Raw genomic sequence first — 21643 nt, forward strand, 5'->3', positions numbered from 1 at the left:
TGAATGATTTGAAAGAAAACTCTGAGGCGAGATGGGAAGAAGAAGAGAGGTTCGTCGTTTAGAGAGAGAAACAGTTTGTTATTAGTCCCACATCGACCAGAGGCAGACGTGAGGAGAGGGAGAGAGGCGTATATAATGGGACTTCCACCGCCGCCATCAAATCACGCAGCCGCGCGGTGAGCACAAAGCGAACTATTCTTTCGCCTTTTACTAAAGAATACCGTGTGCTCGCCGCAAACAGCGGCATACGCCATTTTTTGGAGGGTTTCTCCGTTCAGGAGGCCCTAACAAATTTCGAGTTCAATTCTAATTCGCACAAGCTTCTCAGCCATTTGTTCATTGTCAAAATGAAAGGAATTTCAATTTCTTATGATTGCTCTGGAAATAGGGCTGCAAAATGCACTTAAACAAACTAGCTCCAATCCAAACTCACTGCTGAAATACTAATGCATATATAATCAAGTAGTAGTAAAAGAGGCGTTCAGTGTAAGGTGAGATGGGAAGAAAAACTGAAAAAGAATGTTTGGAACTTTGGAGAGAGAAACAGCTTGTTTGTCCCACATTGGCTAAACGTAGAGATGGGGAGAGAGAAAGAGCTGTATATAAGGAGTTGCCCATCACGGTGGTAAAATCACGCAGCCGTGCGGTGAGCACAAAGCGAACTATTCTTTCGCCTTTTACTAAAGAATACCGTGTGCTTGCCGCCAACATCGGCATACGCCATTTTTTGGAGGGTTTCTCCGTTCAGGGGGACCCCAACCAATACTCAGTTCCAATTTTTGATCCTCTGATTATACAGTTTAGAATAGCAATATCTGGGTTTTTTGAGTTTGACACACTGCATACAGCTTGGGAAATTCTTTAGCTCAAAACTGAAAATTTTAGATCCTCTGATTGTACAGTTTAGAAAAGCAATATCTGGGTTTTTTGAGTTTGACACGCTGCATACAGCTTGGGAAAATCTTTAGCTCAAAACTGTAACACGAACTGAAACAAACACCGTTGCTTATCCAAATGAATACACAATTACTAGTATACCTGAAGAGAGGGAGGGAGAGAGAAAGCGAGGGAGGATTTAACGACCTCTCTTCCCGACGATTTTGCAGCGGTTTGATTGGAAAACAGCGGAACGGTGGTGGTGTTTCTCGGTGGAAGAGCTTGGGGGCGAAGCGATTCCAGGTGGGGGTGGTGATGTAAGTAGGTGGCTGTTGGCGGCGGCGGCGTGAAAATGAAGAAGATGAAGATGATGCTCTTGGTAAAATTAGTGTAAAGATTCAGTGTGGGGGGCTTTAAGGTGAGATGGGAAAGAAGGGGTTTGGGAAAGATAGCAAGACTTTGCTTGTCCCACATTGACTGGGTATACATGAGGAGAGAGAAAGAGGCTTATAAATTGAGTTGTTCATAGCCTTGGTAAATTCACGCAGCCGCGCGGTGAGCACAAAGCGAACTATTCTTTCGCCTTTTACTAAAGAATACCGTGTGCTCGCCGCAATTAGCGGCATACGCCATTTTTTGGAGGGCTTCTCCGTTCAGGGGAACCCCAACCAATTCTAAGTTCAAATTTTTGCTCAACAAATTTCCACGGCTCAAAATGTGTGATTCTTGCTTATTTAACAGCTTTGAAACCTGCTGTTTAAGTGGAAGATATTTCCTTGGTTCTGAGATGTCTTGTGATGTTCTTCTAATAAATAATGAAATTTGTTGAGTGTTTTTTTTTGGAAAATGATATTGGCAATTTAAAATTTGATAAAGGCATCCTCAAAAACAAAGAAAATTGACTTTGGAATTACTGATTTTGAAATAACCGTATTAATTTTTGAAGTGTCAATATTATTTTTCTCTTTTTTTTAGAATTATGAAAATTTCTCTCAGCTCGATCATAGAATAAGTACCTCAAACGGGGTTTGTGAGATTAATGTGGGCTCGTGGATTCATAACTGTGCCAGTAAAAGCCCTATAAGAATGAGCTGTTTAACATTAGGCTACCACCCCGGTTGTGGTTGAGTGAGATTTTGCTCAGTAAGAAAGAAGCCTATGAAAGAAAACAGTCTAGAATTCTTTTGGGCAGGCAAACTGAATCCCATTTTCCGGTTTCCATCAAAACAAATATTAAAGGAGGTTGAGGGATCAATCTTTGTCAATGACAAAAAATGACTACTTCCTTACCGTGTGGGGGCTCTTTTTTGCAGTAATTCTCATGACACTGAAATTGTTCTTAGCTTAATTTAAGAATATTATGCCGTCAAATTCTTGTTCTCTTTAATCTTTGTTACAATTTCAAAGATTCAAAGATTAATAAAAAAATTTCTGTTCAAAAAAAATAAATCTCATGACAGAAAGTAACATGGAAAAAGAGGCAAAATCTCAATCCATTTGACCTGAAAACTGAAGAACTTAACCCTTGGGTGTAGCAACTTGAATTACGGCTGTAAAACAAACCGAAACAAACTTGGGTTTGATTATCCAAATAAAAACATACAGTTACCAAGGGGGGAGAGAGAGAGAGAGAGAGAGAGAACATGACAGCCATGGATTTGGAGGAACGTTAATTTACACAGAACCAATTTGGTTTCATAACCCAGATAAACTCAGAGCAGAAGGGCAAAAAATAGGCCGGTGGGTCAGTGATTGAACAACATATGAAATACAAATAAGCAAAATCCTTTCAAGTACCTAAGCAACAAAAAACCTTATTTCTTCACGAGGAGAGCGCCTTCTGAACCTCGGTGGTGACATCCTGTGGTGGTTTCTCCGCATGAAGGTGTGCAACACTACTCTGCTTGGTATAGTAATCAATTACCTGCATTGAAAATTAGGGAAGCTATGAGGAGGTGTGCAAATTCAGAGACAGGCTCCGTTAAACTGTAAAATGAGGACATAAGCTGATCTGCTAGCATATAAACAGTAAAACATCTCTCGACTTTTTGCTTGGATCGTGTGAAAATTTGTTCAGTCCTGCAAAGATCAGCTAAGTTTTTAGGATGAAGAGCCATGCCATGGTGGTTGGGATAAGTACGGAATGATGAGTAATCTGCCTGCTCCACCTAATTAAGATGGTATGGAACAACCTTTAGCCGGGATAGGTACAAACTATTAAGTCCACTACAAGTGTGTGGGAGTAGCGGTATGATTTCGTCCCACCCAACATGATGAGGCACAAATATATTCTAACTCCCTCTGTCCCAAAATGTTTGTCCGGTCTACAAAACGGAGTGTTAAAAATAACACAATTTTTGCAAGAAAAAATCAAAAGCTTTTTAACAACTTACTGAATATCAATGAGTATTTTTAATTTGTGAAAAAAGTTTAACTTTTTTCTTGAAAAAATTGCATTATTTTTAACACTCCATTTTGCAGACCAGACAAGCATTTTGGGAGGGAGGGAGTATTTTTTTTTTTTTATCCTAGTTACATACTCTGTTAATCTAGGTGACAAGCAACTAAGAAGCTTTCTAATCCTCTGTGGTTTTCGACATAAGCATCGAATATAAAGGTCTCTCAGGTTTGACTTTTCGTTTTTCTCAGTATGCAGTGAAGTCTCTCCGCATTTGTACTGTAGTGTTTTCAACCCTTGCTACAAACACCAATGCACTGGACAATCTAATCATCTAACTGCAACTTAACGCCACCAACACAATTTAAGCAACTGGTACTTAATGTCATGTTATATTCGAATGAGATACCTTACCACCCATAGACCATGTGATTTTTCAAATTTTATGATTAACATAGAACAAACCTTTGAAATCCCTATAAACAGTAATAACTAATAAGGTATACGATTAGATATGTGGACTTTGAAAATGGTGCCCAGGTCGAAAATTTCAATGCCTAACCAATAGAAATTATTTCCAATGATAAACTATACAGCTCTCGAGATCCCTCGCAGAAAAGGAAAAAACATAACCACACTATCACAATTTACAGAGGCCATAGCATTAGGAACCCCAAAAATATCAATCCTGCGCTCCCAATTCATAAGCTTTGGAATCCCGGATAGACAAGTAGAACAACTTCCGTGGAACTTCCACATCTAGTACTTGTGAGGAAGAAACTATTTGGGGATAATTATGCATACTGTATATGTCTATAGCAACTTTAGACGCATACTTCAAAAATTCTCTTCCATTCTTTTATCTGTCTGAAAGAAAGAAGCAATTACAAAACGCTCAAAGCAAACGAAAACAATGGATCAACAGAAAAATACCGGTTCAGTTTGTCTATGAAATGCCTCCAGCCTTGACTTGAGAACAGCTGCAGTGTCATCTTTGCGTTGAATCAATGGTTCTGCCGTGACCTATAATGGTAAATTTAAGCACAAGGCATGTTCATTACAATAATTCATAGGCACTTTGATAGAGCATGAAACAGAAGGTGAAGCTCAGAAAGAGCTGTGGATTACATTAACCAAGCAGTAAAACAGTGACCAAACTCTAAGCCCCTAACTAAAACAACTAAACATTATCATGACGAAAGGAAATGCTGAACATTCAGCTCCTTACATCATCTACACCAGGAACTTTAGGAGGTGCAAATTTTGTGTGGTAGGTCCATCAGGGTGGATCCAGCGACCAGTAATCCTCTCCTCCAATATCGCATCATCAATTGCAAAGTTGAGGACCTTGTCTACCTTTACCCCACGCTTTTCAAGCATCTCATCGAGCTGCATATTACAAGAAGGCAGGATTTGGGACAAACAAAAAAAAGGATGAGCAAAAGTTAATTTGGCACACAAAGACTTGACCATATCATATCTCCAACTAAGACAATACCTTTTGTGCTTGGACCACAGTCCTAGGAAATCCATCAAGGATGAAACCTTTTTGACATGAAGGCTTTTTCAAAGCTTCATCAATTATCCCAACAACCAAGTCATCGGAAACAAGTTCTCCCTGGATAATGGTAAGAAAAATTAGGAAAAGATGGGGGACGGGGGACGGGGGGGTGGGGTGGGGGCGTAGGGGAAGAAGAAAAAACTGAGTAGCTGATGAGCAGTGTTACAAAAAATTTAAAATTTACCTTCACCGCTGAACATTAAACTTACCTTGTCCATAGCCTCTTTGGCCTTAGTTCCAAGAGGGTTTTGGCAGCAACAGCAGCCCTTAGCATATCACCAGTAGCCAAGTGGCATAAGCAGTACTCATCCTTAATAATTGGAGATTGGGTACCTTTACCAGATCCAGGTGGGCCTGTCAAATTAGAAGTTCAACAAAATCAAACACTGGAGTAGCAGGCAAAACAAAGTTCCTGCAACCAGGGATTCCCAGGCAGCTCAATTTGACTTGGAAATCGAATACAACATAAAAAAAAAGTCTGCTACTACTTAGTTTGAGTCCACCCAAAGCAAGGATAGTAAAGACCAAATGACTACCAAGAAGCTCAAGCTTCATTAACCTTCAACAAACAACCGGTGTAAAACTTTGCAGAATACTTTGATCCAAAACTACCGTTCTAAACAAATAAAGCACAATCAATGGTTGTCAAGATAGTATCAGGAAACATAACTTAACCAGAAGATACTTGTTTCCTTTTCTTGCGCTCCTAATGTTGAAGTACTACTGTACTAGTAATAACCTACCAAATCATAATCAAAACACCCCACCCCTTGTTGTGCATCCAATGTACACACACAACACCCACAGCCAAACTAATAAAATAATGTCTCACTGTATCAAGATAAGATTTCTCTCAATTTCCTTCTATTTCATAACATTGGAAGACCCTCAATTTAAGACATTATAAGTTGAGTCCTACATTTACTTGAATGACTCATCAGTTTACATGCTAAGCTATACAATAGCAAAGTGGGCTACGTAAAAGAGATCAGATTCTTCTACATGTTTTGCAATTATTAGCTACTTCAATGTTAATAGAAAGAGGCACCACCAATTTTAGTGTATGTTGAACAGTAAAGCTGGGAAAAACATTGTTCATTCCAAAGTTATCAGAGCAAATGACACCATGATTAACTCGCCGCCCATAATATAACAACAAGACAGCAAGGACAATTGTTGCAGGCAAGAACTTACATGTATTTCCCACACTCAAAAATTTAAAAGAAAACAAGGATAGAGGAGAAGACTTCGAATAAATTTATTTCACTCCTACTTCAAAAGACTAGATTACATGCATTTTTTTTTTTTAATAATAACGAAATGTAACTCATCACCCCTAATTAACATGCACTATACCCATGATCACGGGCGGCCCCAGCACGTCTCCCAGCTATCCCATCAATTCTACTACTCCTATATCTTAGTTTTTGTTTGTAAAAGTTATGAAGAAAGGTCCCCTCAAAATTCTGTTGTTAGATTTTCTTGTTAATTTATGAATAGATGTGATTTGGTCCCCGCATTATGATTCCTGAGTCCACCACTGCCCATGATCTCCACTTCATTAAAACTAGAAAGTTTCCAACTTTTCACTAACTTAACTCCTACTTTCAAAATAAACTCACTACATCAAATTCAACTACCACTAGCAAACATGCCAAAACATAAATAAAATGTAATTCCAAGACACTAAATAAATAGATAAAGTTCATTTTTTTCCCTACCGTAACAGTTATTCCCAAAAAAACACACAAGTTTTGCTGGTCCAATAGTCTGATGCAATTTCACAACAAAATCAAATTTATGAGGTTTTAGATATCCACGTGCTCGTGTATATCTAATACATCCGCATATGATTTTGACAAGATAAACGAAGTGGATTACCGATGAGAAATGAGGCGTTTGTCTGGTTTGGTCGAACACTTCATGCGGCGCATGAGCTCGGTCATGAGATCTAGCGAAGGAATATCCTCCAGAGCCTCCAGAGCCACTGATAGAGCCGCAGGACCCGCCATTTTCGACCTTCCGAGGTTTTCTCTCCCTCTAAAAGTTCACGATTCTGAGGCTGTATTGAGAGAGAGAGAGAGAGAGAGAGAGAGTGTGTGTGTTACTGGTTCGTTCGGACCTCCCAACGCAACGCAAGGCTCGAGCGGCGGTCGGCGTGGCCAAGTGAGTTCACCCGTTACTTCGAATGACAATTGTACCCCTGTTCATTTTTCTCGAGCACAGCAATATATTTATGGAATTGCTTCTAATTTGGACAAAATAAGGCCGAATTATTGAACTTTTCATTTGGCTATTTAATAGTAATTACTTTAGCCTAAGCAATCTATGCATTGTAAAAATTTAGATGCTGGATCAAGACCTTGGAAATCCACATGAGAGCAATATAAATTTGAGTTATTGAAGTTTTAGCAAGCAATTAAATTTGCTTTTACAATTATAGGCGACGAATGATATTTGAAATAAAAAAGGAGAGACAAAAAAAAAGCTAATTCTTGATTTTCACTTATGAATTTTATCAAGCAAGGCTTTATGTGTTATTTTAGTTTTGAATTTGATTTTTCAGAACTTCTAAAGTCAACTTTGAGCTAAAGCTCGTAAAGTCATCTCTTTAGGCTCCCTTTTTTTTTTTTTTTTTTATCAATGTTGAGGGCCCCCAATTTTATAGGCCCATATAGTTTTGAGTGTTGCTAGCCGTACCGACCAAAACCCACCGAAAATCGTACCGACGGCCACCGCCGGGCCATCTCCGGCCACCAGACGGCCGATCTGAGCCGTCCAAAAATTCTAAAAAAAAAATCCGAGGGGGTCTTCGCGGGAATCAATGGCATCCGATGTGTGTATGGTGGTTGGATCAAGCACCCAACTTTTTTCGTGTATTCGTGTATATACATATATACACGAAAAAATGGGTGCTTGATTCAACCATCATACACACATCGGATGCCGTTGATTCCCGCGTAAATCCCCTTCGGGTTTTTTTTTTTAGAATTTTTGGACGGCTCGGATCAGCCGTCCGGTGGCCGGAGACGGCCCGGCGGTGGCCATCGATACGTTTTCAGTGGGTTTTGGTCGGTCCTCATAGGATTTCTGTATAGTTTTTAGGCCTACATAAAAATTTAAAATGATCAAAAAAAAATTAAATGGTTGTAATGTTATCGATTTGTGGAACTTATGCTCTCAAATGATTGTATTGAATTCCATATGGAGTTTTTTCCCTGAATATTTTTAACTATGCAAAATAAATTGAGGGCCCGTTTGAAAAGGTTGGCTTTAACTCTCACAAATGTCAGAGTTGGCTCTGAAAACTGTAATTGATTATTGGGGAAAAAAAAAGGCCAACAACATACTTGCAATTCTGTTCATTTCTGTAATCTCCAATGTACACCTTAAATTGATCATATAGGGAAGGAAAAATAAAAAGTTCAACAAACTTGCTTCCAATCGTGTTCGACTGTCCGTTTGTCTAAACTCCAACATGCAAAACTTCAAAAGGAAGAAAAAGAGAAACAAAATACCTTCCTTTTGAAATTGTAACCCTTTGTGGTAGATCTCGAGGCCGAGCTGGCCGTCCACTCAGCACTAGCACTAGCATTGCTAGCTCAACCTCGAGACTTATTTACAATTATTCTATAACCACAAACACTTACAAACACATCCACATATTTTGGTAAAACCTATGTACACTGATTGTATCTCGAGTATATACGACTGGACATGAATGGATCGATGATATTACATCAACGCGGTAATCAACGTGATGGTAAATCTTTACTCTAAGCTCGCATGGTAAATTTTGTAGGTGGGATGGGTTAAAAAGACACTATCATACTCGCGTAGGTGCATTATGTTACTTAAGTTTGGTTTTAGACTTTAAGAGTGGTACTAAAATCACAAACATTTGCGCACACGAGTGCAAAAACAGACTGAGGTGAGTACATGCTATATTTTTGGTATTTTTGTTCATTTTATTTTTAAAAAAAATTTATATATCATTTTTTGAATTAATCATCTATCTCGACGAGATGAATCTAAGAAGATATACATATTATGATCATAACCAAAAAAAAAATTTCACCTAAGACGTAACAAACAAAACAACTTATACAAACGTTTTTCAACTTTGGTCCACATTTTCATAACTTTCCTGATTTTTCTCATTGAAAGGAACAATTAATTAAAAAAATCACAACAAAAAACTAAACAAAAATTACGAAAGTAAATTATAGTAAAGATTATTGGAGACCAAAAATACACCGCAAACTCACAATAGGGGTGTGCGGTAGACGAATGGTTGAGATACAAGGCACCTGCTTTGCTAGGGTTTATCTGGTTTCACAAATGCAGAGAGATACCATCTATCTAGACAGCAAGGTAATCTCTTGAAGCTGGTAAGTGTATTTCCATGCATATAGGTACATTCTGTATTTGTTCAATGGCCCGTTTCATTTGCAAAGGGCTACTGCCCACAAGGCCTGTAGCTTCTACTAGGGCTTATGGCCTTTCTTTCTCAACTTCATCTCTCAAACCCACCTTAGATTGCTCAATTTCAACTTGCCCACAATCTCCCACAGTCTCTTACCTCGTAAACTCATGTGGGTTGTCCTTAGAATCTGCTATTTCAGCTTCTAAGAATCTTCAGTTTGTAACCACAGACCAACCAAACTCAGTCTTGACCGTTTTGGAGTCCATCGGGCTTGGCAAATCCCACATCAGAAATTTGATAATCAAGCGTCCGCTGATACTCCTGGCCGATGCAAACAAAACCCTAAAACCCAATGTGGAAGTGTTCGGTTCTCTGGGAATTTCTGGCACTGACCTCCGGAAATTACTCATCAAAGACCCACGTTTTTTTGAAGTGGACGCGCATTCGACTGTTGAGTTCTTTAGCGCTTATGGATTTACTAAAGAACAGATTTGTATGTTAACCATGAAACACCCGCAGTTGTACTGGTACAATGCACCCAGAAATTTTAAGCCCAAAATGGAGTACTTTAAATCTTTGGGGTTTTCGGATGCAGAAATTGTCCAGAGTTTGTTGTATGTACCTTATGTTTTGGGTAGGAGCCTTGAAAACACGATTATCCCTTCTGTTCAATTTATTAAACGTATTGTAGGCACGGATGAAAATGTCTTAAAAGCAATAAAGGCGAGTTATCGGCTATTTGATTTGGGGAAGGTACGAGAGCCAAACATTGCAATCTTGATAAACCATGGAGTGCCTAAGCCGTTAGTCTTGAAATTTATCACGTCGCGATCGAGGTCTCTGGTTTTAAATACTCATCAATTTACTAAAGTTGTAGAGGAAGCTGACAAGCTCGGTTTTGATCCTACAAGTATGCTGTATCTCTTAGCTGTCAATTCACTGGCGACGATAAACAAATCACTATGGGAACGAAAATCAGGAGTTTATTGCAGTTTTGGGATGTCAGAGGATCAGATTCTTTCAGCTTTCATAAGGCAACCCATGTTTATGTTGACATCAGAGAAGAAGATTAGGAAACTGATGGGGTTCTTTGTGAATGAGTTGAAGATAATTCCTTCGGTGATTTCCAAGAGCCCAAAACTTATGCTGCTAAGCTTGGAGAAGAGGCTTGTTCCAAGGTGTTCAGTCCTACAACTACTGATGTCAAAAGGTGCAATTATTAAGGGGGATTTTAGCCTAGTCCATGCACTCGAAATGACTCATAAGAAGTTTGAGGAGAGGTACGTGAGCGAGTATCAGAATGTGATTCCTGAAGTTGTTGAGGCTCGTCAGGGCAAGATTCCGTTTCAAGGTTTTCCCATTTGAGCTTAAAGCTTGAGTGGCTTAAATGTTGTAAGAAGTCCGCTTGGTGATTTCATGCCTGAGTTTGGCCTGGGTTCTTTATAATGGTCGAATACTGCTAGGATATACTGTTCGACAGAATAGCAGAAGCTTTGCCATATTTTTACCTTTTCTGCATAATTCACCATTTTGTTGCGTCCAAAAGCAACAATGGTTTACAAGAAGTTTGAGAGGAAGTATGAGAATGTGATTCCCGAAGTTGTTGAGGCGCATCCAGGCAAGATTTAATTTCAAGGGTTTTCGATTGAGCTGAAAGCTTAATTCACTTTAATGATGTAGGATGTACAGCTTGGTGCTCTTTCATATCCTGAATTTGGCTTTGGTTGTTTATATATGATGCTCCTATACGGCTCAGATACATTTTTTGATGGAATAGCAGAAGCGTTTTCATATTTAACCGTTTCGGCATAATTCCACATTTTGTTTATCGTAATATTATGAATTAAGCTTTCCTCTTTAACAAGAAATATAGTGGGCTCATAGGTAGTGAGTTTTTTAGGAGAAAATAACCGTCCCGGGCATCTAATTATAGCAGAAGACAAATGTTCCTAACTGTCTGAGCACGAAGTGGAAGTAGTTTTTGCAAACCATTTTTACGTTTAGTTGAAGGTTAGTATTATCAGGCCGGAACACTGTATTTTGACTTGAAGTTCATGAAACATAAGCAGTTTACATTGTTCTATTGAGTTGGTTTCTGGAGCATTCAATCTAGTCCTTTCTATGCTTATTGAATTGTCAAAAGAAGCTTATGTTAGGTTTGGTGAATGAATATGACAGCTGGGATTACTAATAAAAATTGCTTTGCTTTATGCCTAATACTAGTTTGAGTTCTTCTTTCTGGTAAGAACCCAGTGAGGGGCTTTGAATACCAATCGTATCGTGTACCATTACAAGCAATGGAAAAAACAGAAAACATCTGCAGAAGTGTCATTTTCCCCTTACTGCAACAAGGCATTTAAATGGGCATTCTCATTGGTCAGTCTCAGATGCATAAAGAATTTATCCCATCCACTGATACGTCGCTGAATCGGCATGAAAAGAGCAGGGCATTTTTCACTTCTGGACTCCAAATATGCCAAAACACGGATCAAAATTAAATCAACTGATGTTTTATTATGTTTTTTAGTGCTTTGTTCTCTGCAGAAAGTTCTAAAATCCGAGACAATTGTGGCCGATTCTAGTGTTAGATCCACGAAATTCTCTTCATAGATGCAGTTAAAATTTCAAACCTTACAGACAATCAGCTCAGATCAGGTCAATCAACTGCACAGAGACCCATTTTCATGACTTCTGAATTGCCAAAGCTATATTACAAAGGCTTAAAGTGTATGCTTGGAACTCTCCCTCTAACTCAACTATTTGCAAAATCGATATTTACAGCAATGCTGCCGCCATTAGATCACACTCCAGTGGATCCCGAGGTCAATCTACAATGGGCAGCATTAATATGCTGGAGATGTAATGCAGCCAAAAGTCCCCTCCAGGTCTCTCCTGGTGCACTGCCTACTTGAAAATTGATGAGTTTATTCTGTTTCTTGTAGTAATCTTCCACGGGCTTCATCTGGAAGGAAAATGATTAGCCAACAGAGACAATTAAATATATTTTGAGTTGAATAGAAACAACAAGAAATGATACGATATAAACCCAGAGTCCTGGTAAATTTTTCTGGGTAACTGTTTTATCAGCAAATCAAGCACTAGTAGTTAAAAGCTGTTCTCAAGGGATTGAGCAAGTATCCTTTGAAAGGAGTGATTGTAGACAAAACTGACGGAAGTTGGAAGAAAAAAAATCAGAGTCGGGATTAGAGGGTGGTGATGAGAATAGTACTACACCAAATTAAATACCATCAATTCGAGATTGGACGTGGTTTCAATTCATGTCAAGTGCAAATAAGCAAGATTGATGACATTAAGAATGCATATTTTAGAGGGCAACTTACCTAGTGACGAGGCGATGTTTTTTTTATGTTTCAGAATTAGTGGAAACTTGAGAAAACACAACTGAAAGCTCAATTGTCATCATGATCGTATAACAAAAGATGCTATAAGAGATATTAACAATCAGCCTATTTCCTAGAAAATGCCTTCATGCAATGAACAAACATTTTATTAGTCCCACAAGAGAACTGCAGAGTTGGTCATCGACAAAGCATCTAGTGTCTATGGTTCAATTTCCCTTCTATCAGTTTGAACCTCAGCAGCCATCTATCAGCAATCTCACAAAAGATCCAATCTCATATAATAAGAGCATAGACTTAATATTATTGACCACGTGCAGATTATCACACAGCTAAGCGTTGACATAAAAAAGTTAAAATCTTTTGCATGAAAGGTAAGGATATGTGAGAATTTTGAAATACCTGCTTGTGGTGGATATGGGCTTTTCCATTACAGAAGGAATACTTTGTTTGTGTCCTTGGGGAGTCCACATTAAGACTTCCACAACCGGATCCACTGAAACGATCAGATTGATGAGAGTGAGAAAAGACGTTATCACCATGGTGTTCCAACAAGCAATCCTCCGCACATTTGAAATTCACAACCAGCTCAATATCAAGAAGTTTGTCAAGGATCTCCTGCAATACATCGAGAAGACGAAAACTAAGTAGATCCATAACAGCATGCTCAAGATCATCAACCCTGAAATCTCGTTTAAGATCACATTTGTTTTGTGATTTTCATCCCTGTTGGCAGACAGCTTTGTCAACAGTACACTTCAACAAGCTGCAATACCCGAGATCCCACCTCTCGAAGTTAGAAGTTCTTGAGTTATACACGTCAGCTTACATCCATTTCCAGTGATGACACATCATAAAGCAAACCTAGCCCAAAGTTGACGACATTACTACTATTTTGGGAAGGCATGCTATTGAAACTGGGAACTGCCTTAAGTCGATAAATTAGCTCTCTTTGATGTTGAAACGAAATGAAACAAGAGCACATTTAGCATTTGCAGTGAACAAATTCTCGTTTGTACTAACCTTATGGCAGTTCAAAGAAAAAAAAACTAACTTTCCTTGCTCCCAGTCTTACTTCTTATGGTCCCACCAATTTTCCCCCTTACTTTCCCTAGATTATCACAAGTTCATAACAGAATCCCTGTAATTTCCACCACATTCTTTGAAAAAATTAGACACGAGAATGCAAATAGAGTTTTCCTATCTTTCTCTTCTTTAGGTCTTCCTTTTATTTTCTTTCCTTTCTCTTCTCTTACCCAGAACCGCCATGACAGATATTTTCTACTCATTTGATGATATTATTTGGTTGCTCAAGGGAAAAGGATAAAGAAGATGTCAAGCATCACATGGTTTTAGGTTCGAATGAGTTTAATAACCACCAACTAAATCTGAAAGCTTGAAAATGCCTTGGGAGGACAAATTACCATTCTGTCTGGTGAAGAACTCCTTTCCCAAAACCGGCCACAATTGAGGTTTCTTTCTTCACATGATGTTTTTATTTGGTTGCTCAAGGGAAAACGATAAGTAAGATGTCCAGTATCACATTGTTTTGGTTATAATACATTAAATAACCATCAAATAGATCTGAAACCTTGGACATGCCTTAAGATGATAACCTATAATTGGGTGTCATATGGCCAATATTTGGGGTTTCTTAATCTTAACTTGTTTTCTTGCAAATACCAACTAATAAAGTCCGGGTATAGTAAACAGGACAAATCATATGGTGAAGGACTTCTGACTTAACTGCTTGTATTTGTGTTCGAGGAATCCCATCAAGAATAAATCCAGTTTCTCCTTTGCAATACCCATCTTTCAGCCTCTTTGACAATAGCCCAAACATTATGTCTTCGGGAACAAGCTTTCCCTGGTTCACTGCATTTGCAATCTGCACCCCCAGTGAAGGAGCAACAAGAAATAATCGAGCATGAGATTGCGAGGACAATGCATATTAAATATGGCTCTGACGCGAACTGGAATCAAACTCATGCACAATGGAGGCAGCCTAGAAACAAAGCATTTCATACATAAAACCAATGGTCCAATACCAATAAGGCACACCCGCATGAAGGAAGACTTGATGCATGTAGACATCAAAAAGACAAATGACCATCACCAACCTCCCACATTATCAAACCGAGTTTGAAGAAAAATTCGTTCATCCTATACAGTATACACATGATACCGTAGAAACTAAAGTAAATTGCAACGACCAACAGGCAACAGCAGACTAGATAATTCTATCCAAGACATGGTAATTCAATAAAACAGGTGTGGACGGATAAAGGATAATTGCCCCTACAATTTGGCACAAACATTTAAAGCATACGTCGCTAATTTAGAACCTTGGCGGAGTAAGAAACCGTATAAACAGACATTATGAACTGACATAATTGCGGTAGGGCTGCAAACGAGCCGAGCCGAGCTTTGAAGTGTTCGAGCTCAATGTGTTCAAAATTGGTCTTGCTCGAGCTCAAGTCAATCCCAAATAATGAGTTCGAGCTCGGTTTGTTTAGCATCAAGGTGTTCGAGCTCGATCATTTATTAACTGATATATTCACAACAGGGCTGCAAAAGAGCCGAGCCGAGCTTTGAAGTGTTCGAGTTCGAACTGTTCAAAATTGGTCTAAGCTCGAGCTCGAGTCAATCCCAAATAACTGAGTTCGAGCTCGACTCGCTCAGTATCAAGGTGTTCGAGCTCGGTACGTTTACTTAACCAGCCAAGTTGTAACTATCAGCGAGCTCGACTGTTATGATTTCAGGGCTAAATTGTAAACAATTCTGGTAATTGGGAGCTTAGTGCAATTAGCTAATATTCTGTTTTGTTGTTAGGAGCGAGAAAGTTGTGAGGCGGTTAGCGAGGGTACCGAGTTGTGCTATATACGGCTGAGGCCCAATGTATTTTGTGTGGATTCTTTGTATTGTTTCTCTACTCTACTTTTGGGAAATAAGATTCAGTAGTCTCTCCTCTCTGTTTCTAATTTCTTCGGTGTAATCTCTCTTTCGTAGTCATAACATTGGTATCAGAGCAGGCCTTTCTCGGCTTGTGAGGTTATCCATCAATGGCAGACGGAACTAGATTGCAAGAAATCAAGAAGACTGAAGAAGCAGTTCGCTTCTTGAAGGAAAACTCTGATAAACAAGCTGTTGAAATCCAAGAAATCAAGACTTCTTTGCGTGACTTGGTCGAGATTAAGGAGTTAATCACCGGAATGAGCCTGAAATATGATCAGATTTCACAGAAGGTGTTACGTTCTCCTCCGGAAATGGAAGTAATTTCTCAGGTACGAAACCCCAATCACGATGTTCTTCCGCAATTCAATACCAGATTCGCTCGAATTGATTTTCCTAAGTTTAATGGTGAAGATCCATCTGGTTGGGTGTATAAATGTGAACGATTCTTTGATTACAATATGATAGAGAACCACAATAAGGTGAAATTGGCTACCCTACATTTGGAGGGCAAAGCCCTAAATTGGTACCAGTGGTTTGAAAAATGCCATGGCCAAATGACCTGGGTTTTGTTTAAAGACGGAGTAGTGTCAAGATTTGGGCCAAACACATACGAAGATGCTATGGGTGACCTTACTAAGTTGAGGCATACCACCACAGTTCGGGTTTATCAAGAACAGTTCGAAGAATTGGCCAATCGTACTACCAATTTGCCTGAATCCTTCTTCATTAGCTGTTTCATTAGTGGACTTAAAGAGGAGGTTAAGGCTGGGGTACAAATGTTCAAGCCTACTACTATCACTCAAGCCATTGGGTTGGCTAAGTTGCAGGAAAATAGTATTGAGGCTATTACTAAAAAGACCAGATCTGCTCCTACAAAACCTGATTATGCTGTTACGCAATCAACGGTTGGTAGTCATTGGGGTACTACTTACAATGGTTCCCACAGAAGAGAAAATAAGACTTTTGATGAAAAAAGGGCTAAAGGTTTGTGTTTCAAGTGTAATGAAAAATGGTCGAAGGGACATGAATGTAAGAAAAAGCAATTATTTGCCTTGGAAGGGGATGGGGATGATCTAAAGTCAGACCAGGAAGGAGAAGAAGAGAGTGATGGGGAACATGAAAAAGAAGAAGAAGAACTTCAAATTTCTTTGAATGCCATTACTGGATCTGTATCTTTCAGGACCATGAGAGTTAGAGGTAATGTGAAGAAACGATTAATGATGATTCTCATAGATTCAGGAAGTACACAACTTTCTTAGCCCTGAAATAGTTAAGAGAACAGGCTGTTTGGTAGATGAGACTGAAGCCCTACCAGTTATGGTAGCTGATGGTACAAGGATGCACAGCAAGGCTGTGTGTAAGAACTTTGAATGGCAGATGCAAGGGACTGATTTCAAGGCAGACATGAGGTTGTTACCACTGCAGGGATGTGACATGGTGCTTGGTATACAATGGCTATCTACTTTAGGACCTATTACATGGGATTTTCAGAATCTTTGCATGGAATTTCATCTCAATGGGAAAAAACACGTGCTCAGAGGAGGCAAGAAGGAGGAAAATTTTTTGGTTGGTAGTAGGAAGATGAACAAAATTCTTAAGAAAAGTGTTTCAGGAGTGCTTGCAGCTCAAATTTTTTCCTTGCATGTTGGAGATACCGATGTGCAACAACAGGATCTTGCAATGAAGAAGATGCTCAACAGCTATGAGGACATCTTTCAGGAACCAACTGGATTACCTCCCATGAGACCTCATGATCATCATATTCCACTCAAACCAGATGTTGAGCCAACTAGCACCAGGCCCTATAGGTATCCTTATTTTCAGAAAAATGAAATTGAGAAGATTGTGGCTGAATTACTGAAATCTGGTGTGATTAGAAATAGTGTTAGTCCATTTTCTTCTCCAGTGCTGTTAGTAAGAAAGAAAGATACTGGTTGGAGGATGTGTGTGGATTATCGAGCTCTAAATAAGGTCACAATTAAGGATAAATTTCCTATTCCTGTTATAGATGAGCTATTAGATGAACTCAATGGGGCCACATTCTTTTCTAAACTGGACCTTAGATCCGGCTATCACCAAATAAGAGTTCATTCCCCTGATATTCCCAAGACTGCTTTTCGAACACATGCAGGGCATTATGAATTCTTAGTAATGCCCTTTGGTTTAACTAATGCACCATCAACTTTTCAGAGTCTTATGAATGAGATATACAGGGATCATTTGAGAAAGTTTATTCTGGTATTCTTTGATGATATATTGGTGTATAGCAAGACCTGGCTTGAGCATCTACAACATTTGAACACCACTTTGCAGATTTTGAAGGCTAACCAGTTGTATGCTAAAATGACTAAGTGTGTTTTTGGCAAACAAAGGGTGGAATATCTGGGACATATGATTTCTAATGAAGGGATTTCAGCTGAGTCAACCAAGATTGAAGCCATGACTCATTGGCCAGTTCCTACTGATTTGAAACAGCTTAGGGGATTCTTGGGTTTAACTGGGTATTATAGAAGATTTGTCAGGAATTATGGCAAGATCAGTGAGCCGCTTACCCAACTACTGAGGAAGGATTCTTTCCATTGGACTGAGGCTACTACTCAAGCCTTTGAACAACTGAAAACTGCTATGGTTACTACTCCAGTTTTAGCACTACCAGATTATACTAAGGAATTTGTCATTGAATCTGATGCTTCAGGTAAGGGGTTGGGGGCAGTATTGATGCAAGAAGGCCATCCCATTGCATTTTGGAGTAAAGTTCTTTCCTTGAGGGATCAGGTATTGTCTACTTATGAAAAAGAATTGATGGCAGTAGTGTTGGCTGTTCTTAAGTGGAGGCATTACTTATTGGGGAGGCATTTTATTATCAGAACTGATCAACAAAGCCTGAAACACTTATTGGAACAAAGGGTTGCTACCCCTTTTCAACAGAAATGGATCACCAAGCTACTAGGGTTTGATTATGAGATTGTCTACAAGGTGGGAAAGGAAAATCTGGCAGCTGATGCTTTATCCAGAAAAGGCAAGGATAACAATGGTAATGCTACCTTAGAAGCACTTTCAGTACTCAATTATAATTGGTTGGCAGAAGTTAAGTTGGGTTGGCTTAATGATCCAGCTATTCAAGCACTTATCCAAGACCTCATCAGTGACCCTGCCTCTCACAAGCATTATGTGTGGCACGATCAATTGTTGACATACAAAGGTAAAGTGGTAGTGGGTGATTGCTCAGTTCTCAAGCAGAAAATCGTTACTGCCTATCATAATTCTTCAGTTGGGGGTCATTCTGGTATTGATAAAACCACTAGAAGGATTAAGAGGACTTTGTATTGGAAAAATCTTTAAAATGATGTACAACAATTCATTGGCCAATGTGATATTTGTCAAAGATTCAAGAGTGAAGCTGTTAAGTATCCAGGTTTGCTGCAACCTCTCCAAATTCCTGAGAAGATATGGTCTGATATATCAATGGATTTTATAGAAGGGCTTCCTGCATCCCATGGTAAGTCTGTTATTTTGGTGGTAGTGGATAGGTTAAGCAAATATGGGCATTTCATGGCCTTATCTCATCCTTATACAGCTAAGGATGTTGCTCAACAATTCTTGGATCATGTTTACAAGCTCCATGGAATGCCAAATTCTATTGTGTCTGACAGAGATGCTGTGTTCACTAGTAGATTCTGGCAGGAATTTTTCAAGCTTCAAGGCTGTCAACTGAATTTGAGCACATCCTACCATCCACAATCTGATGGCCAAACTGAAATCTTGAACAAGTGTTTGGAAAATTATCTAAGGTGTATGTCAGGGGATTGTCCTAAGAACTGGTCAAAGTGGTTACCACTAGCTGAATGGTGGTACAATACCACATACCATTCAGCCATTAAAACCACCCCATATTATGCTGTTTATGGGCAATCACCACCAGATCAGGCCTTATATATACCAGGTTCTTCTCCTGTGGCTGAAGTGGACAATTGGGCAAGGGAAAGAGGTGCCATTTCTAGAATGCTTAAGGAGAATTTGCAGATAGCTCAGGGGAGAATGAAGTTCTATGCTGATAAAAATAGATCAGAAAGGGAGTTTGCATTGCATGATTGGGTTTATTTGAGACTGCAACCTTATAGGCAGACTACTTTAGCCTTACACAGAAATATGAAGTTGGCTCCTAAGTTCTATGGGCCTTTTCAAATCATTCAAAAGATTGGGACTGTGGCTTACAAGTTACAACTTCCTGATGATGCCAAAATCCATCCAGTGTTCCATGTTTCTTTACTCAAAAGGAAGTTAGGCCAAAATGTGACTGCACAATACACTCTTCCTCCAGTCTCACTTGATGGCAACTTACAAATGGAACCCGTAGCTCTACTTAATAGAAGAATGATCAAGAGGCAGAACAAGGCTGTCATTCAATGGCTAATTCAGTGGTCTAGATCTTTTCCAGAGGATGCTACTTGGGAAGATTATGATACCATTACCAAGAAGTTTCCAAACTTCCAGCCTTGAGGTCAAGGCTGATTCTAAGGAGAAGGAAATGTTATGATTTCAGGGCTAAATTGTAAATAATTCTGGTAATTGGGAGCTTAGTGCAATTAGCTAATATTCTGTTTTGTTGTTAGGAGCGAGAAAGTTGTGAGGCGGTTAGCGAGGGTACCGAGTTGTGCTATATACGGCTGAGGCCCAATGTATTTTGTGTGGATTCTTTGTATTGTTTCTCTACTCTACTTTTGGGAAATAAGATTCAGTAGTCTCTCCTCTCTGTTTCTAATTTCTTCGGTGTAATCTCTCTTTCGTAGTCATAACATCGACTCGTTTATTAACCTAGCGGTCATAGCAATAAAATTCATCAACATCACTCGTGGACTTCAGTAAGGAGGGAATTCTGAACCAAGACAAGGAAAGAAAAGATTAGGGCACCGACTTGTTTGTAGAGAGAGGAACTAGGGCTGAGGTCTTGACGAACGAGGCTACCAATGGAGATATGAGGAACTTCTAGAAGCTTTGAGATCTTCTCGGCGTACACGTGCTTCTTTGCGCCGGGGTAGCCAATGAACACCCATTGCACGCCTTTCGTCGGAACGAATCCCTCCGAGTCCACCATCGGAACTGCCTCCGATTCCTTTTGCTGGTTTTCGCTGTTGTTGTAGCGGTGGTGGTAGTAGTAATCGTTGTCGAGCTGCGGCTGAGCGGTCGCGAAGGCGGAGGTTGCGTAGGGTTGGGTGTTGACGAGGTGGAGAAGCCGTGTGAGGGGAGGGGCAGCTACGATTAGGCGACGGATGGCGGCAGCGGTGGCGGCGGAGGTTTTCAGGCCGATAGTTCCGGCCATGACGCGGAGAGTAACCAGTCCAGGGGATTTGGAAAGTGACCCGAATTGGCCTTGCTAATCTCCTCCCATTAGATAGGGAGGATAAGTGGTAATCGCTCTGGACTACGCTGTGTCGCTGTGGGTCGAGCCCATCGGATTAAGTTTAATCTCCGTCCATTAGACTGGAAGATAATATCAAGTCTAGTCTAGCTAATAAATCACAAGAGTACGAAAATGTATTACAAAAAATGTCATCGGTTCTTTTTACCCATCATTCGACTTCTGGCGTTAGCATAAAAAATATATATATTACAAAAATGTATGTGCCTACATCAATGTCAGAGTGCGTAGTTCCGTAGGCACAGACAAGCACTAGTATGCCAATAATTTTAAACAAGTTTGGATATATACGCATACTCACGGATATAAATACACTCCGACAAATATTAATACATCTTTCTCGAATATTAATGCACTTTATACTTATTATCTTACGCTCTTTAAACGGAGGTTAGAATAATCTTTAAGTCTAATAATAGAAAATTAGATGTCAGTCATAGTTTTTAGTTTCGGTTTAATTCCCTAAGTTTAATTAATAACATAACAAATATTCTCTTCTTCTTTTTTTGAACAGACATAACAAATATTCTTAAAACCTATCTATTTTTTTTCATTTCTTTTGTTTTTCTTATTATTGTGAATTTTTTTAATTATTTTGCAAGAAAAATAAATAAATTCTAAGAGCCATGCGTGGAGCTCCAATGATGCA

The 21643-nt window shown here is 39.3% G+C and overlaps 3 protein-coding genes, 3 non-coding genes and 1 pseudogene across 11 annotated transcripts in view; 5 read left to right on the plus strand and 2 right to left on the minus strand.

Annotated features, from left to right (window-relative positions):
- Positions 1-167: 167 nt before the first annotated feature.
- Positions 168-285, plus strand: LOC131312216 (U5 spliceosomal RNA). The gene has a single exon (XR_009195785.1). It is a non-coding gene; the product is annotated as a U5 spliceosomal RNA (small nuclear RNA).
- Positions 286-637: 352 nt separating this feature from the next.
- LOC131312218 (U5 spliceosomal RNA) lies at positions 638-755 on the plus strand. Its single transcript, XR_009195788.1, has one exon. It is a non-coding gene; the product is annotated as a U5 spliceosomal RNA (small nuclear RNA).
- A 667-nt stretch (positions 756-1422) lies between these two features.
- On the plus strand, positions 1423-1539 carry LOC131312217 (U5 spliceosomal RNA). The gene has a single exon (XR_009195786.1). It is a non-coding gene; the product is annotated as a U5 spliceosomal RNA (small nuclear RNA).
- Positions 1540-2494: 955 nt separating this feature from the next.
- The window catches only part of LOC131311282 (UPF0235 protein At5g63440), a 46136-nt gene continuing 26987 nt past the window's right edge, over positions 2495-21643 (plus strand). For 2 of the 6 annotated variants that reach the window (XM_058338657.1, XM_058338662.1), the window contains exon 1: positions 2495-2503. The gene's annotated coding sequence lies outside the window, so the exon portion shown is untranslated. Of the gene's footprint in view, positions 2510-21643 lie in introns of all 6 variants that reach the window. The other 4 variants (XM_058338658.1, XM_058338663.1, XM_058338660.1 and 1 more) reach the window with 3 other exon arrangements.
- Positions 2512-6945, minus strand: LOC131311284 (adenylate kinase 4-like; annotated as a pseudogene).
- LOC131309659 (uncharacterized) lies at positions 9126-10626 on the plus strand. Its single transcript, XM_058336261.1, has 2 exons — positions 9126-9141; positions 9251-10626. Exons 1-2 carry the CDS (start codon positions 9126-9128, stop codon positions 10624-10626), a joined length of 1392 nt encoding a protein of 463 aa, XP_058192244.1.
- LOC131311280 (probable adenylate kinase 7, mitochondrial) lies at positions 11846-21050 on the minus strand. The gene is made up of 4 exons (XM_058338656.1): positions 20491-21050; positions 14368-14508; positions 13023-13238; positions 11846-12223 (listed from the first exon to the last, which is right to left on the minus strand). The coding sequence occupies exons 1-4, from the start codon at positions 20893-20895 to the stop codon at positions 12062-12064; spliced, it is 924 nt and encodes a 307-aa protein (XP_058194639.1). The 5' UTR covers positions 20896-21050; the 3' UTR covers positions 11846-12061.

This window comes from Rhododendron vialii, chromosome 12a (genome assembly GCF_030253575.1).
Source record: "Rhododendron vialii isolate Sample 1 chromosome 12a, ASM3025357v1".
In the NCBI taxonomy this organism is placed as follows: Eukaryota; Viridiplantae; Streptophyta; class Magnoliopsida; order Ericales; family Ericaceae; genus Rhododendron; species Rhododendron vialii.